The sequence below is a fragment of the Muntiacus reevesi genome, chromosome 2 (genome assembly GCF_963930625.1).
Source record: "Muntiacus reevesi chromosome 2, mMunRee1.1, whole genome shotgun sequence".
Taxonomy (NCBI): domain Eukaryota; kingdom Metazoa; phylum Chordata; class Mammalia; order Artiodactyla; family Cervidae; genus Muntiacus; species Muntiacus reevesi.
Window position 1 is genome coordinate 263279171 of NC_089250.1, and position 14818 is coordinate 263293988.

The window sequence follows — 14818 nt, forward strand, 5'->3', positions numbered from 1 at the left end:
TTCTAGAAATGTTGGTTTCTATTCTAGCCATGCCAAAAATATTTTTGTTTTTATGTCCGTGCATGCTCAGTCATGTCCAACTCTTTGCAACCCCAAGGCCCATCGCCCACCAGGCTCCTCTGTCCATGGGATTCTCCAGGCAGGAATACTGGGGTGGGTTGCCATTTCATTCTCCAGATCTTCCTAACCCAGGGATAGAACCTGAGTCTCCTGTGTTGGCAAGCAGACTGTTTACCACTAGCGCCACCTAGGAAGCCCTGATTTTTATGTATCAGGGAGTTAAGAGTCAGATAATCATGTACGGGATTTTCCATGTTTAGACTGGGCTGCCTGGTCAATACCTGTCCCCACCCACTGACATCAGGACCCCACACAATCACTTTGGTCACCAGAGTGCCCCACACCTCACCAAGCACTTTCCTTAAACAACCCTAGGGCCGCTCCCTGCCCAGGAACCACCACTCTATACCCCCAGCTTCCCTTCCCAAGTCCTCAACTGCAGATCCCTCCATGAGCCCAACAGGCATCCTCAAGCTCAGCTTGCCCAAAATGGAGCTCACGTCCTTACTCCCAAATTGGTCCCCAGGCTCAGTCTTGGTGAATGGCCCCATCACCCCCACCATCGCCACCACCCGTCTGCCATGCTGTCCCTGAGGTCTCGGGGTACCTGGGGTGTACCAGGCACTGAATAGTTTTGTCTTGAGTGAATGACAGCATTGACCAGTGGGGTAGGTTTGAAGAGACTTGGCTTCCAGAGAGCTCATGGCAGACCCTGGAACTTTGTGTGTGTTGAGTTTGGGTTGCTTTAGGAAAAGGCGTATTATCCATCCGTTTATCCTACACTCCACCCGCATCCCAGCGCCTAGCACGGGAGTGTGCATGCATGCTCAGAAGAGGACAGCTGCTCTTTTCATCATTATCCGCTGGAGGAGGGAGTGGTCTGGAAGGACCTCTTGGCATCTTTCCTGACTTCAGGCCCCACAGATCTGTATCTGTACTTCGGCAGGGAGTCTAACCCCTCTCATCTGTCTGATGGGAGGACAGAGGGCCAGGCCAAGACAGGTGACCACCTTTGGGTCTAGAGCCAGGCCGGTGGGTACTTCTTTTCCCAAGTCCGTCCTGAGTCACCAGGACCACAAAGGCACACACGTGCGTGGCACTTGGCCTGTGTTGTAACTCACTCTTAGCCCAGCCCTATGAGGAGCAGCCTACAATCATCATCATCATCATTACTATTATTATAAATGCTGTGATTTTGGTCACACTCTGAGGCTTATGGGATCTTAGTTCCTCCACCAGGGACTGAACCCACCCACTTGATATTGAACGCACAGAGTCCTAACCACTGGCCTGTGAGGGAATTCCTATGGGGGCCTACGATTATACTTAACCTCATGGGTGAATCTGTGGTCTCACAGCTCATCAGTGATGGAGCCAAGATTTGGGGATTTTCCAGGGACCTTGATTTCTACTTTGTTTCCACTGTGGTCAGTGAATATTCTCTGTAGGATTTTAATCATTTGTCACTTATTGAGACTTGTTTTATGACTCAGCATAGAGTCTATTCTGGTAAATGTTCTACATGCACTGGCATAGAATGTGTGTTTTGCTGTCGGTGGGTGTAGTGTTTTGTAAATGTCAATTAGGACCAGTAGGTTACTCTTGTCTTCATGTCTTCTATATGCTTACTGCCCTTCTGTTTACTGATTCTATCAATTACTGAGAGAAGAGTGTTGAGATCACCACTTATAATTTTGGAGAAATTTTATGTTTCTCTTTTCAATTCTATCAGGTTTGGCTTCATGAATTTTGAAGCCCTGTCATTAGGTGCATCAATGTTTGGGACTGTTGTGTCCTTTTGATGAACTGACCCCTTTGCTATTATGTAGCTCAGTTGGTAAAGAATCTGCCTGCAATGCAGGAGACCCTGGTTCGATTCCTGGGTTGGGAAGATCCGCTGAAGAACGGATAGGCTACCCACTCCAGTATTCTTGGGCTTCCCTTGTGGCTCAGCTGGTAAAGAACCCACCTGCAATGTAGGAGACCTGGGTTCAATCCCTGGGTTGGGAAGATCCCCTGGAGAAGGGAAAGGCTACCCACTACAGTATTCTGGCCTAGAGAATTCTATATAGTCCATGGGGTCTCAGAGTCGGACACGACTGAGTCACTTTCACTTCCTCTTTATTCCTGATAAATTCCTTGTTTTGGGGTTACCTTTCTTGATATTCATATAGCCATCCCAGATTTTTTTTAAAAAAAGTACCTATTTATCTGGCTGCACTGCATCTTAGTTGCGGCATGTGGGATCTAGTTCCCTGACCAGGGATCAAACCAGGGCCCCCTGTTCAATCACTGTAGCACGGAGTCTTAGCCACTGGACCAACCAGGGCTATCCCCAACTTTTTTAGTGTAGTGTTTCATAGTATGTCTTTTCCCCATCCTTTCATTGTCAGCTTACCTACACTATTATATTTAAAGTAGTTTTCTTATAGACGGCACGTACTTAGGCCTTGGACTAGGGATTGGGAAACTTTTGAGTATTGGGCCAAATTATAAATATTTCAGGCTTTGCTGGTCATATGGTATCTGTTGCATCTACTTAACCCTGATTGTGGTACAAAAGCAGCCTTGATTGAATGCGTGTGGTTGTGTTCCAATTAAACTTTCTTTTTTGGCTGCACAGCGGGGCATGTGGGATCTTAGCTCCCCAACCAGGGATCCAACCCACTCCCCATTCCCCCCACATTGGAAGCTCAGAGTCCTAACCGCTGGATCACCAGGGAATTCCCCCAATAAAACTTTATGGACATTGACAGTGAAATTTGAATTTTATGTGTCGCATGTCATGAGCTGTTACTCTTCCTTCAGTTTCTTTTTAAGCATTTAAAAATGTGAAAGCCACTCTTAGCCTGTGGGCTGCACAAAAACAGAAAGTCAGATCTGGCCTGTGGGCCATAGTTTGCCAACCCCAGGCTGAGACCATTTACCTGCAGTATAATTATTGGTATTTGTTTGATGTTGTTTAATTGCTAAGTCGTGTATTTTTTCGACCCCATGGACTGTAGCCCGCCAGGCTTCTCTGTCCATGGGATTTCCCAGGCAGGAATACTAGAGTGGGTTGCCATTTCCTTCTCCAGGGGATCTTCCTGACCCAGAGATGAAACCTGGGTCTCCATGTCTCCTGCATTGCAGGTGGATTCTTCACCACTGAGCCACCTGGAAAACTCATAAAACCCAGCATTTACTTATAAAAATTAATTGCATTCATTCAGAAAAAATTCAGACTTTATAAACTTGATGTAAAATGTTACTAGCTATTTCTAAAACAAGAAATAACTAATAACATGTGTGTATGTACGTTTGTCTTACTTGGGATTTATTGAGATTCTTGGACCTGCAAGCTTATAATTTTGACTAACTTTGAAAAATTTTGGACATTACTTTTTCACATATTTTTTTCTGTTACCCCCTTACTCTCTTCTCTCTCTGGGACTTCAGTCATGGATGTAAGACCACTTGGTATTATTCCTCAGGCCACTGAGGCTCTGTGCTCATTGTCGGTCATTTTTTCCCTCTTTGTGTTTCATTTTTTGTGTTCGTGTGTTTCTTTTGAATAGATTCTTTTGCTGTCTTCAAAATCTGTTTTCTTTTCTCTGCAGTGTTTAATCTGTGTAGATCCTTCCAATAAAAATTTCCTTTTAAATGTTGTATATTTCATACACAGATTTCTGTTCCTTTCTTCCATTTCCCTCTGCAATATGTTCATGTTTTTCTTTACATCCTTGATCATTCTGAATGTCTTTGTAATAGCTGTTTAATGTCCTTGTCTGCTAATTCCATCATCTCTGCCAATTCTAGTTCGGCTTCCATTGAGCAACTTTTTCCTAGTTGTAAGTCACAGTTTCCTGCACGTTTGTTTATCTGGTATTTTTTTTATTGGATGACAGACATTGTGGATTTTATGTTGTTTACATTGTTGCATGTATTAAAGAATCTTGGGGTTTGTTGTTTTTTTTTCCTGCAAGACAGTTACTTGTGGATTCTTTTGAGCCTTTCCAGGCCTGTTTTTAAGCTCTTTTAGGGTAGGTCTAGCATAACATATTCTTGGGCTAACTTAACTCTAATTCTAATGTGTTATCCTTTTGGATCTCTATTGAATGTCTTATGCATTCAAAGAAATCTCTCTACTCTGGTTAGGAGCTCAAAAGATTCCTATCCCTCTCTGAGCCCTGGAAATTGTTCTCCCTTTGAAAGTCATTCTTATCTGACCACTTGGAGTTTTATCCAGTGCATACACAGACTGACATTCAGCCAAAGATTCAAAAGAGAAAGCTATGCAGATTACTAGAACTCGGAGCATTCTGCTTCTTCCTCTTGGGCTTTCTGTCTCATGAATGCCAGCCATCTTGGCCTTCTTGATCTCTGATCTCCATCTCTACAGCTCAGTGAGTTTGCCAGACTCTGGGTTTTCCTTCCTGGCACGGCTGTCTATAAATTAAGTCCAGCTGAGTAATGGCAAGCAAGTCTTACTTCATTATTCCTCTTTCCTCAGGGATCCTGGTGCTGTGATGCCTGTGGTCCTTTGTCTAAGGTCATTTCCTATACCACGTCCAGTTTTCTATTAATAGTTCACAGTGAGAGGGTATTTCCAGACTGTCTTATTCTCTTGTGTTTCTGGGAGCAGAAGTCTCTGGAAAGAAAGTATTAGTCGCTCAGTTGTGTCCAACTCTTTGTGACGCCATGGACTGTAGCCCGCCAGGCTCCTCTGTCCATGGGATTCTCCAGGAAAGAATACTGGAGTAGGTAGCCATTTCCTTCTCCAGAGGATCTTTCCGACCCAGGGATTAAATCCGGGCCTTCTGCATTGCAGATGGATTCTTTACTGTCTGAGCCACCAGGAAGTCCGTGGAAGTAATACTTAAACCCAGAGAAGGGACTTCCCTGGTGGTCCAGTGGTTTCACCTCTGCTCTCCCAGTGCAGGGGACCCTTGTTCAATCCCTGCTCAGAGAACTAGATCCCACATGCTCCACTAAGACCTGGTACAGCCAAATAAATAAATAAAAATCTTTTTAAAAATGTAAACCCAGGGATCTGGCTCCAGATTCTATGATCCCAAGCCCCTCCCAACTCTTTGCGACGCCATGGACGGTAGCCTGCCAGGCTCCTCTGTCCGTGGGATTCTGTGACCCCTGTCAGCCTTCTAGATGCTGGGGTCGCTGAGCAGGGGAACCGCCAGTGGGGTGCATGGCCGCGGGGGCGAGGTGGCAGGGGTGGCGCCAGCCCGCAGCTCACCCCTCCCACCCCTCAGGTGGGCCTTCACCTTGATCATCATCTCCTCCTACACGGCCAACCTGGCCGCCTTCCTCACCGTGCAGCGCATGGAGGTGCCCGTGGAGTCGGCCGACGACCTGGCGGACCAGACCAACATCGAGTACGGCACCATCCACGCCGGCTCCACCATGACCTTCTTTCAGGTGGGGCCCCGGGGCCACCCTGGCTCGGTGTGGGGTCACCGCCACGCACAGCGGCTCAGGGCAGGGGAGGGCATTGCTCAGAAGGTCCCCGCCGGGCCTGGAGGAGGAGCGCTGTCCTGTTTGGCCTGGATGGAGGTCTCTCTCAAGCTGGCTGGGCCCTGGGGTGTTAATGGGGGTGCAGCCTCTGCTCCCAGCTTCTCTGGATATACCCTGGGAACACTGGGAAGACAGGCTGGACGTCAAGACGCACCAAGACCCAAGGGTGGGAGAGAGAAAGAGGGTTAGAAAACAGGCCATGCCCCCTCCTTCCCATGCCTTTGGTCCTCAGGTTCCTTGCTGGGCTGGTGGGTGTGGGGATGGTTTGTACCTGGCCTTGAGCGGTCTGTCTGTCTTGTCTCTCTCTGTCCTTGGCTCTGTCTTCCTCTGATCTCCTTGCTCTCTCGGCTTGAGGGAGACCTCCTGGAGGGCAGAGGACCAGGCTCGGGGAAAGGCAGGAGTGGGAGGACCCTCACGCGTCCTCCTCCCCTCCTCTGTGCTCCCTCTGCGCAGAATTCACGGTACCAGACGTACCAGCGGATGTGGAACTACATGCAGTCGAAGCAGCCCAGCGTGTTTGTCAAGAGCACAGAGGAGGGCATCGCCCGCGTCCTCAACTCCCGCTACGCCTTCCTGCTCGAGTCCACCATGAACGAGTACCACCGGCGCCTCAACTGCAACCTCACCCAGATCGGGGGCCTCCTCGACACCAAGGGCTACGGCATCGGCATGCCGCTGGGTATGGCGGCCCTGGGGCCCCGGGCAGCCGGAACCAAGCTGTGTGAGCAGGCCATGGGGTGGGCCAGACCCTCCCTGAGCAGGCTGGGTGTGCTGTGTGTAGGCTCCTGCCTGTGTGGCCTTGGGCAGGTGTTGCCACCTTCCTGAGCCTCTGAGCCCTACACCTGGATAAACAGGCCTCGGAGCCATCCACTCCAGCCCTGCAGGGCGGCAGAGAGAACTCTGTGAGGCTCACCACCTTCTCCCGTTGGCCCCAGGGCCCCTCCAGGGGGAGGCTGTGGTTCCACTGACTTCGCATTCTCTGCACCAGACCCACAGCCTGGTTCAGCACAGGTGCTCTGGAAATAACAGTGGATGTTGTTGGATGGGTGGAAGGGAGGGAGAGAGGGAGGGAGGAAGAATGATGGATGGATCTGCCAGGGAGACCTGGACGTGTTTTTCCAAGGCTGGTGCTGGAAACTCACCACCGGTTGGGTCACCCAGTTTTGGCTTTAAGCCTATCTATATTCTGATGATTGCTGCATTACTTACCTGTGACTACATAACAAACGAGCCCAAATCTTAGCAGCCTTGCAGTAAGGTCAGTGATGTTATCGGGGAAACCGTGGCACCTGGTGCTCTGAGAGGCAGGATCTGGAGTCACACCAACCTGGATTACAAGTGGTTAATACTTCACCTTCCAATGCGGGGCGCAGGTTTGATCCCTGGTTGGGAAGCTAAGATGCCTTACAGTGAAAAAACCAAAACATAAAACAGAAGCAATATTGTAACAAATTCAATAAAGACCTTACAAATGGTCCACAGAAGAAATATTTTTTACAAAAGAATTATCATAATTAGTAGAGGGTAGGATGTGGGTGGGACCCAAGGATGGTTTAAGGGAAGGATCTGAGGGCAGGGAGGAAAGAGGTGGTCGAGGTTTGGGGCCAGTCAGAGGAGAGGTGTGGTGGGGACTCATTCATGTGGCAGGTCTGATGCCCTACTGTGTGCTAGGACTGTGCTGGGTACTCAGAGGCCACAGTGGGGAGCTAGCTGCTCAGCCCCCACCTGAGCTGTTTACTGGGGCAAAAAATGGCAGTCAGTTAACACATAGCCTTATACGGTGATGTCATGTGGTCACAACTGCTCTGAAGTAAATTAGGGGAAAAGATGGACGGGGAGTGGGGTGCTTGTTGTCATTTTTTTTTTTTAATTTGTATGCACCACGTGGCTTGCCATTTCTTAGTTCACCAACCAGGGACTGAACCCAGGCCCCCCGCAGTGAAAGCATAGCGTCCTAACCACTGGGCTGCTGGGGAAAACCCTGGCATTTCAAATAGAGTTAGAGAAGACCCTTCTGAGGCACCATCTGAGCTGCACCTTGAGTGAAGTAAGGAACATTCCAGGCAGAAGCAAAGGTCCTAAGAGAGCCCCAGGTGGCAGGACCAGTGAATGCAGCATCTTGTTGAACCTGTGAACATTTTTTTTTCTAGCTGCAAACAGAAGTCATTGGAGAGTTTTAAGCACCAGAGAGGTGTGATCTATGACTGTGTTTCTGAAATTGTCTCTCTGGCTGCTGTGTTGAGAAGAGCTTCAGTGGGGAGTAAGGGTGGGGGCCACAAGGAGGGGAGTGGTGGTGTTCAGTCGCCCAGTTGTGTCTGACTCTCTGCAATCCCATGACTGCAGCACGCCAGGCTTCACTGTCCTTCACTGTCTCCCAGAGTCTGCTGAAACTCATGTCCATTGAGTGGATGATGCCATCCAACCATCTCATCCTCTGTCGCCCCCTTCTCCTCCTGCCCTCAGTCTTTCTCAGCATCAGGGTCTTTTCCAGTGAGCCGACTCTTCCCATCAGGTGGCCAAAGTATTGGAGCCTCAGCTTCAGCATCAGTCCTTCCAATGACTATTCAGGGTTGATTTCCTTTAGGATTGACTGGTTTAATCTCCTTGCTGTCCAAGGAGGGGGAAATGGTGACAAATGTGACAAGTCGGGGGCTTGGCCCAGGGGTGGTTAAGGGGAGGTGGCGAGCAGCAGTCAGATAGAGGGTGGACAGGGAAGATGCTGGGCATGCAGCAGAGCCGGGAGGAGAGGAGCTGGGCCTTGGGGGGCAGGGCTCCAGGGTCCTGATGACCCGCCCCCGCCGTGTGCCCGGTCCAGGCTCCCCGTTCCGGGATGAGATCACGCTGGCCATCCTTCAGCTTCAGGAGAACAACCGGCTGGAGATCCTGAAGCGCAAGTGGTGGGAGGGGGGCCGCTGCCCCAAGGAGGAGGACCACCGAGCCAAAGGTCAGCCGCCCCTGCATGCCCTGCCCTTCCCGAAGACCCCTCACTGGCCTGCTCCTCCCCCACCCACAAGGCCCGACCCCTGGCTCTTTCCCTCCACCCCCAGGCTTGGGCATGGAGAACATCGGGGGCATTTTTGTCGTGCTCATCTGTGGCCTCATCATCGCTGTCTTCGTGGCGGTCATGGAGTTCATATGGTCCACGCGGAGGTCGGCAGAGTCGGAAGAGGTAAGGAGGCTGAGGAAGGGTGTGCGGGGAGAAGTGGGACCCTGGGGGTGGTGGTGGGGTCGTGAAGACTGTGGCATTGGGAGCCATTCCTGGAGGAATGCGGGGGAAGGGGTGGGAGCCAGGGAGGGGAGAGACGATCTTCCAGGGGTCCTGGAGCTCCAGAAGGAGGTGAGAGCAGGGACTTCGCTGGTGGTCCAGTGGTTAGGACTGGTGTTCTCAAGGCAGAGGGTCCCGGTTCAATCCCTGGTCAGGAAACTAAGATCCCACAAGCTGCAGTGCAGCCAATTAAAAAAAAAAAAAAAAGGCGAGGGCAGAAGGAAGACGAGAGAGAGGGTCCACGGACATGAGGAAGGATAGAGGGGGAAGAGGGCGCAGGTAGCAGTGAGGATGCGGGGGAAGGATTGAGGAGGGGCACCAGAGAGAAGGCTCCCTGGAGAGAATGAGGTGGTAGATAAGGAAGAAATAGCAGGAGAGACAATGGGGCAAGGAGAATGCAGCTGTATGCGGCAGCAAGGAAGCAGGCGTGCTGGCCGCTCTCACGCCCTGTGTGCGCAGGCTGCCCACCCACACTCCACCGCTAACCCCGCCGCTCACTGCTCCTCTGAGATTCCCACCTTCCCCGCCTTCTGCCAGCCTCCAGCCCCTCCTCCCCCTCCTCGCTGTGAGCCCTTAACCTTGCTTCTGCTTGCCTGAGAAAAACAGAGGAGTCCGAGAGCCTGCCAGCCCTCACCTCCACATGCCGCCACCCGCCTGCCTTCCCCACGCGCCCGTTAGTTATTCCAAATGAGCGTCCACGCTCCTCCTCGCTAACACTCCCTCCACCTGTGCCCGGTTCCCTCCTCCCCTCTCGCCTTCCCAAGGACATTCCTCAGCCTTCCCTCCTTCCCTCCAGCATCATCAGTTTTCATCTCTCTATCAGATCAAGCCGGGTGGCAGATAGATACACTATCGTTTCTCCCATCTTCAAGGAATCCTCTCTCTCCACCCCGATTCCCCTCCTGGTCACCAGCCCATTTCTTCCCTTCTGTGGTAGCCTCGACAGGGTGTTTCCAGTTTCTGTCCTTCCATTCATTCTTGGACACACTCCCATCCACCTTCTGTCCCCGCCCCTCTGCCGAAGCCAGTCTCGCCACCCACGACCTTCACATCTGAAATCCAGTGCCTGAGTCTCCAGCCTCATCACGGTGAGGTAGCCCTGGGCTCCCACATAGCTGGTCACCATCTCCTCAGCCCTCTCTGGTCCCTGCTCCTGTCATCTTCCTCCTACCTCTCTGACATTCTCCTTGGGGGGCCCTAGGGCTCGGGCCTTGAACAGCTCTTCTCTTCCTCCCCTCCCTCGGTGATCTCTTCCAGCCAAATGGTTTGCAAAACTGTATGCTGATGACTCCTGCATTATTCATCTTTTGCCACGTAACAAGCTATCCCCCATTTTAGCAACTTCCAACAGCAAACTGATACCAGTTCACAGTTTCCACAGGTCAGGAATCTGGGAGTGGCTCAGCTGGGTGGTCCTGGCACCTCAGTGTCTCTGATGAGGTCACGTGCACGATGTCATGGGGAGTTGCTGTTGTCTGGAGGCTTCCCAGGTGGCGCTAGTGGTAAAGAACCTGCCTGCCAATCCAGGATACATAAGAGATGCAGGTTTGATTCCTGGGTCAGGAAGATCCCCTGGAGGAGGGGGCATGGCAACCCACTCCAGTATTCTTGCCTGGAGAATCCCATGAACATAGGAGCCTGGCGGCTGCAGTCCACAGATTTGCACAGAGTTGGACACGACTGAAGTGACTTAGCACGCACGCACAGAGGCCCCACTGGGGCTAGAGGATCTACTTCTAGGATGGCTCCCTGTCTCACAATGTACTTGGGGTTTTAATTTATGGGAGTGACTGGGTGATGACACGGAGAAGCCAGTGCCAGGGAAAGAAGAATTTATTACTTATATCACCTAACAGATTGCCGCCGCCCCCCGACCACCAACGCCGCTAGGGCCACAAGGAAAGCACCAGCTTTGGTCAGGAAGCAGAAGAAGGGAGAGAGAAACCTTGAGCAGACCTTATTGGGTTTGCAATAAGCAAACCTTTATTGGGAAAGGCAAGACAAGTGGGGGAACGGCTTAGTACTCGGCCATGTGAACGCTGTTAGCAGGTTCTGGGCTAGAGGGGTGGTCTCTACTCGTCCGGTACCTGCCCTGGGTTGTTTTAGGGTTTGGTGTGTGAGTCAGATAAAGGGGGAGTATAGATTCAGAACTGGTTGGGTTTTCGTATGAAAGGCAGGTTTCCAACCCTTCGCTGTCCGTAAGAATCGGCTAGCTCTGGGAGGGCGGTCTCTGCCTGGCTAGCAAGATGTTTAAGAAGTCAAAACATCCTGAGATAGAATAAAAATACACTCATTCACATGGCCGCAGGCAGGAGGCCTCAGTTCTTACTCAGGACTTCTCCATAGAGCTGCTTGAGTGTCCTGAGGCCGTGGCAGTCGACTTGCCCCAGAGCGAGGGATCCAAGAGAAAGCCGAAATGTCAGCCGACCTAACCTTATTCTGTGGATCACACAGGGACCCTCCTACAAAGGCAAAGGGGATTACACAAGGGTGTGAGCATCCCGGGGCAGGATCTTGGAGGCTGACTACCATAGCCCCCAGGTGTGTATCCTTTCCAGGGACCTCGCCCTGAACCCACCAAGTTTGTAAATTCAGCTCCCTGTTCTCCACCTGGCTGTCCACCAGGCGGTACGTGACGTCACGTGGCCAACACGGAGCTCCTGCCCGCCCATCAGGCAAGGCCGTCGGTCGTTCCCCTCCCTCTTTCTCACGCCCTCTTCCTGATCTCAGCAAAAACTGTTGGCTCCACCTTTGAAACACACCCAGAATTCAAACTCTTCTCACCTCCTTGGCCGCCACAACACCGGTCTGGTCACTGCCATCTCTTGCCTGGTGATCAGAGTGGTTCCCTAGAGGGCTCCCTGCTCTTGCCCTTGGCCTCCCTACAGTCTTCTCAGCACAGCTCCAGAGTGATCCGGTGAAGGCACAGCGGCCCTGTATCTAAAACTCTTCTGACTCAGTTGTTCTGTTGTTGTTCAGTCGCTCAGTCGTGTCCGACTCTTTGCGACCCCATGGACTGCAGCACGCCAGGCTTGCCTGTCCTTCACCATCTCCTGGAGCTTGCTCAAACTCATGTCCATTGTGTCGGTGATGCCATCCACCCATCTCGTCCTCTGTCATCCCCTTCTCCTGCTTCAATCTTTCCCAGCATCAGGGTCTTTTCCAGTGAGTCAGCTCATCTGACTCAGAGTGAAGGCCAAATGCTTACCGTGGACTCTGGGCCTTAAACAAGCCAGCCCCCGTGGCTCCTCTGACCTCCTCTCCTCCCATGCCCCCTTGCCACCCTTCCCTGGCCTCTCTGACCTGCTCCAGGTTCTTCCAGAACCTCCGCACCTGTATCTAGCTGAAATGTCTGCCCTCCCTCCTACCAGGTCCCATGCAGCTCATCCCCGCCCTGCCTTTGTCTACTTGCAGGTCGTCTTCTCAACGAATCTCCCCTAAGGTCTCATCTCAACATTCAACCTTGCTCCCCACCCACACCCCCATCTCTTTTCCAAATTTAAATTTTCTCCAAAGCACTCATCACCATCGAACATACTATGTCTTTATGTTTTGTCTCTGCGTGCTGGAATATAACCTCCAGGAGGGCAGGGGCTTCCATCTGTTCTCTGCTGTGGCCCTAATGCTCCCAGACAGTGCCTGGACACCGTAGGTGGTCTGCCAGTATGTTGTGAAGATGTTAGTCACTCAGTTGTGTCCGACTCTTTGCGACCCCATGGGTTGTAGCTCTCCAGGCTCCTCTGTCCATGGGGTTTTCCAGGCAAGAATACTGGAGTAAGTAACCATTCCCTTCTCCAGGGGATATTCCCCACCCAGGGATCAAACCTGGGTCTCCTGCTATGCAGGCAGACTCTTTAGCATCTGAGCCACCAGTAGGCGGTCAGTACCGCGCAGAGGAATCAGTGACAGAGGATGGAGAACAAGTAGGAGGGAAGGAATAGACGCAGTCAGAAACTCTGGAGTGAAAAGACAAGAGGCGAGAGAGGGGAAGAGATGAAGGAGCATGGCTCGGAGGTGAAGGGCCGATTTAAGAACAAATCCAGAGAATAAGGGAGAAGGGAGAGAGAAGTGGAGGACAGACAGGAGTTGAGAGGTGAGAAGAAGGAAGAGTACGGAGAGAGAAGGGACCTGCGAGGGAAGAGAGTAGGGAGTGAGGAGAGGATGGAAGGGAGACGATGAGAGCGCAGGTGGGAAAGAGAAAGAGGTGAACACAGCGGTGGGGCGGGGAGAGCCGGAGGACGTGAAGAACGTTGCCTAGAGGACCAGAGGGGTGGAGAGGGAGGAGGCGCGGCCGCAAGGAGGGCGCAGACCGTGACCGCCGCCCCGCGCCGCCCCCAGGTGTCGGTGTGCCAGGAAATGCTGCAGGAGCTGCGGCACGCGGTGTCCTGCCGCAAGACGTCGCGTTCCCGCCGGCGCCGGCGGCCCGGCGGCCCCAGCCGGGCCCTGCTGTCGCTGCGCGCCGTCCGCGAGATGCGCCTTAGCAACGGCAAGCTCTACTCCGCTGGCGCGGATGCGGGCAGCGCGCACGGGGGCCCCCAGCGCCTCCTGGACGATCCGGGGCCGCCAGGCGGGGCCCGGCCCGCCGCCCCCACGCCCTGCACCCACGTGCGCGTCTGCCAGGAGTGCCGGCGCATCCAGGCGCTGCGGGCGTCCGGGGCCGGCGCGCCCCCGCGTGGCCTGGGCGCCCCCGTCGAAGCCACCAGCCCGCCCCGGCCCCGGCCCGGCCCCGCCGGCCCCCGCGAGCTGGCCGAGCACGAGTGACCACGGGCGGGTGCCCGGACTGACGCAGGGGCCGGGCCCGCCCCAGGCCCCGGTCGCCCTCGCTTCCCCAGTGGGCGAGGGACGGGACTTGCGCCCGCAGGGCGCCGGACGCCGCGATTTTGCCTTGGGTTCCCGGTGAAGTCCGAGGCTCGGTTCCAGAGCCCGCCTGCGCCCCCTACTGGACTCGCCGGAGGGAGCCGCGGACTCCTGCACGCCGCCCCCGCCTGCGGACAAAGAGGAGCGCGGGGACTGAGGCCTCCGGGGCCCGGGACTGCAGGGGTAGTTCCCGGAAGCGGAAAGCAGTCCGCGGGGAGAACCCCATCCTGGGACTGCTCAGGCTCCCCAAGACTTGACGCAGCCCTCCCCACTTCTGGAGAAGTGGGAAGCCTCTGGGCAGATGGGTGTCCCCTGGCGCCCCTCGACTCTTCTCTTTCTCTCTTTTTTTTGGGGAGAAACCTCCGAATTTCTATGAGACCCCCACAGGGAGGGGGTCAGTTGGGCCCCCATCCCTCCCCCTGCCACAGCCCAGTCCCTGTTGGAATAAAAAAAAGAACAAAACCCCAAAGCTGGGGATCCGCGGGTCTCATTTCCTGGGGGAGTGAGGGCACCGAAGAGTTGGGCTTCCCCTCCCCACCCCCCAGGGAGACTGCTGAGAACCACAGACTGGATGGGCACCCCTGCACTCTCTCGATTCTCCGCCCTGCCCACAGACAGCAGGTCAGCGCAGGTCCGGGCAGCTGGCCCTTCTCCACTGACCTTCTCCCAGGACAGAAGGAGGCAGCTCTCCCTGGGACAGATGGAGAGATGCAGGGATCTGGAGAGGCGGAGACACCAGGAAAAGGAGACATAGAATGACAGAAACCAGATGGGGCTGGGGGAGGGGAGGGCGAGTGATCAGTTCAGTGTGGTGGTGCGCCGGCTAGCCCGGACAGTGACAGGTGTGTGCCTGGGCCAGGGTGATTTGTTGGCTTTGTAATCATGTGCATGTGTGTACCTCCCCGAGACCACCTTCAGTGTCTGTGACCCTGATCCTGTGTTTCTGCTGAAAACGTTAATTCCCCAGCCCCCAAGAGAGGAAGTGAGAAATCCCAGTGGAGGGGGAGGTAGGGGGGCGGGAGGCCGAAGGGCCGGTGGAGCCGGGGGAAAAGGGTGGGTCTGCTTTCTGTCCCCGCCCTCCCCCGCCCTGCTGGAGGTTTCTGTGGAAACTGCCGCTGAGAAAGG

General features: G+C 53.7%; 1 protein-coding gene across 2 annotated transcripts in view; it reads left to right on the forward strand.

Annotated features, from left to right (window-relative positions):
• The window catches only part of GRIK5 (glutamate ionotropic receptor kainate type subunit 5), a 61855-nt gene extending 47705 nt beyond the window's left edge, over positions 1–14150 (forward strand). For both annotated transcript variants that reach the window (XM_065926184.1, XM_065926185.1), the window contains exons 16-20: positions 5310–5475; positions 6025–6250; positions 8387–8515; positions 8619–8740; positions 13175–14150. In XM_065926184.1, coding sequence (XP_065782256.1) covers positions 5310–5475; positions 6025–6250; positions 8387–8515; positions 8619–8740; positions 13175–13597 — 1066 coding nt within the window. In that variant the 3' untranslated portion in view covers positions 13598–14150. The remainder of the gene's footprint in view (positions 1–5309; positions 5476–6024; positions 6251–8386; positions 8516–8618; positions 8741–13174) is intronic.
• The last annotated feature ends 668 nt before the right edge of the window (positions 14151–14818 follow it).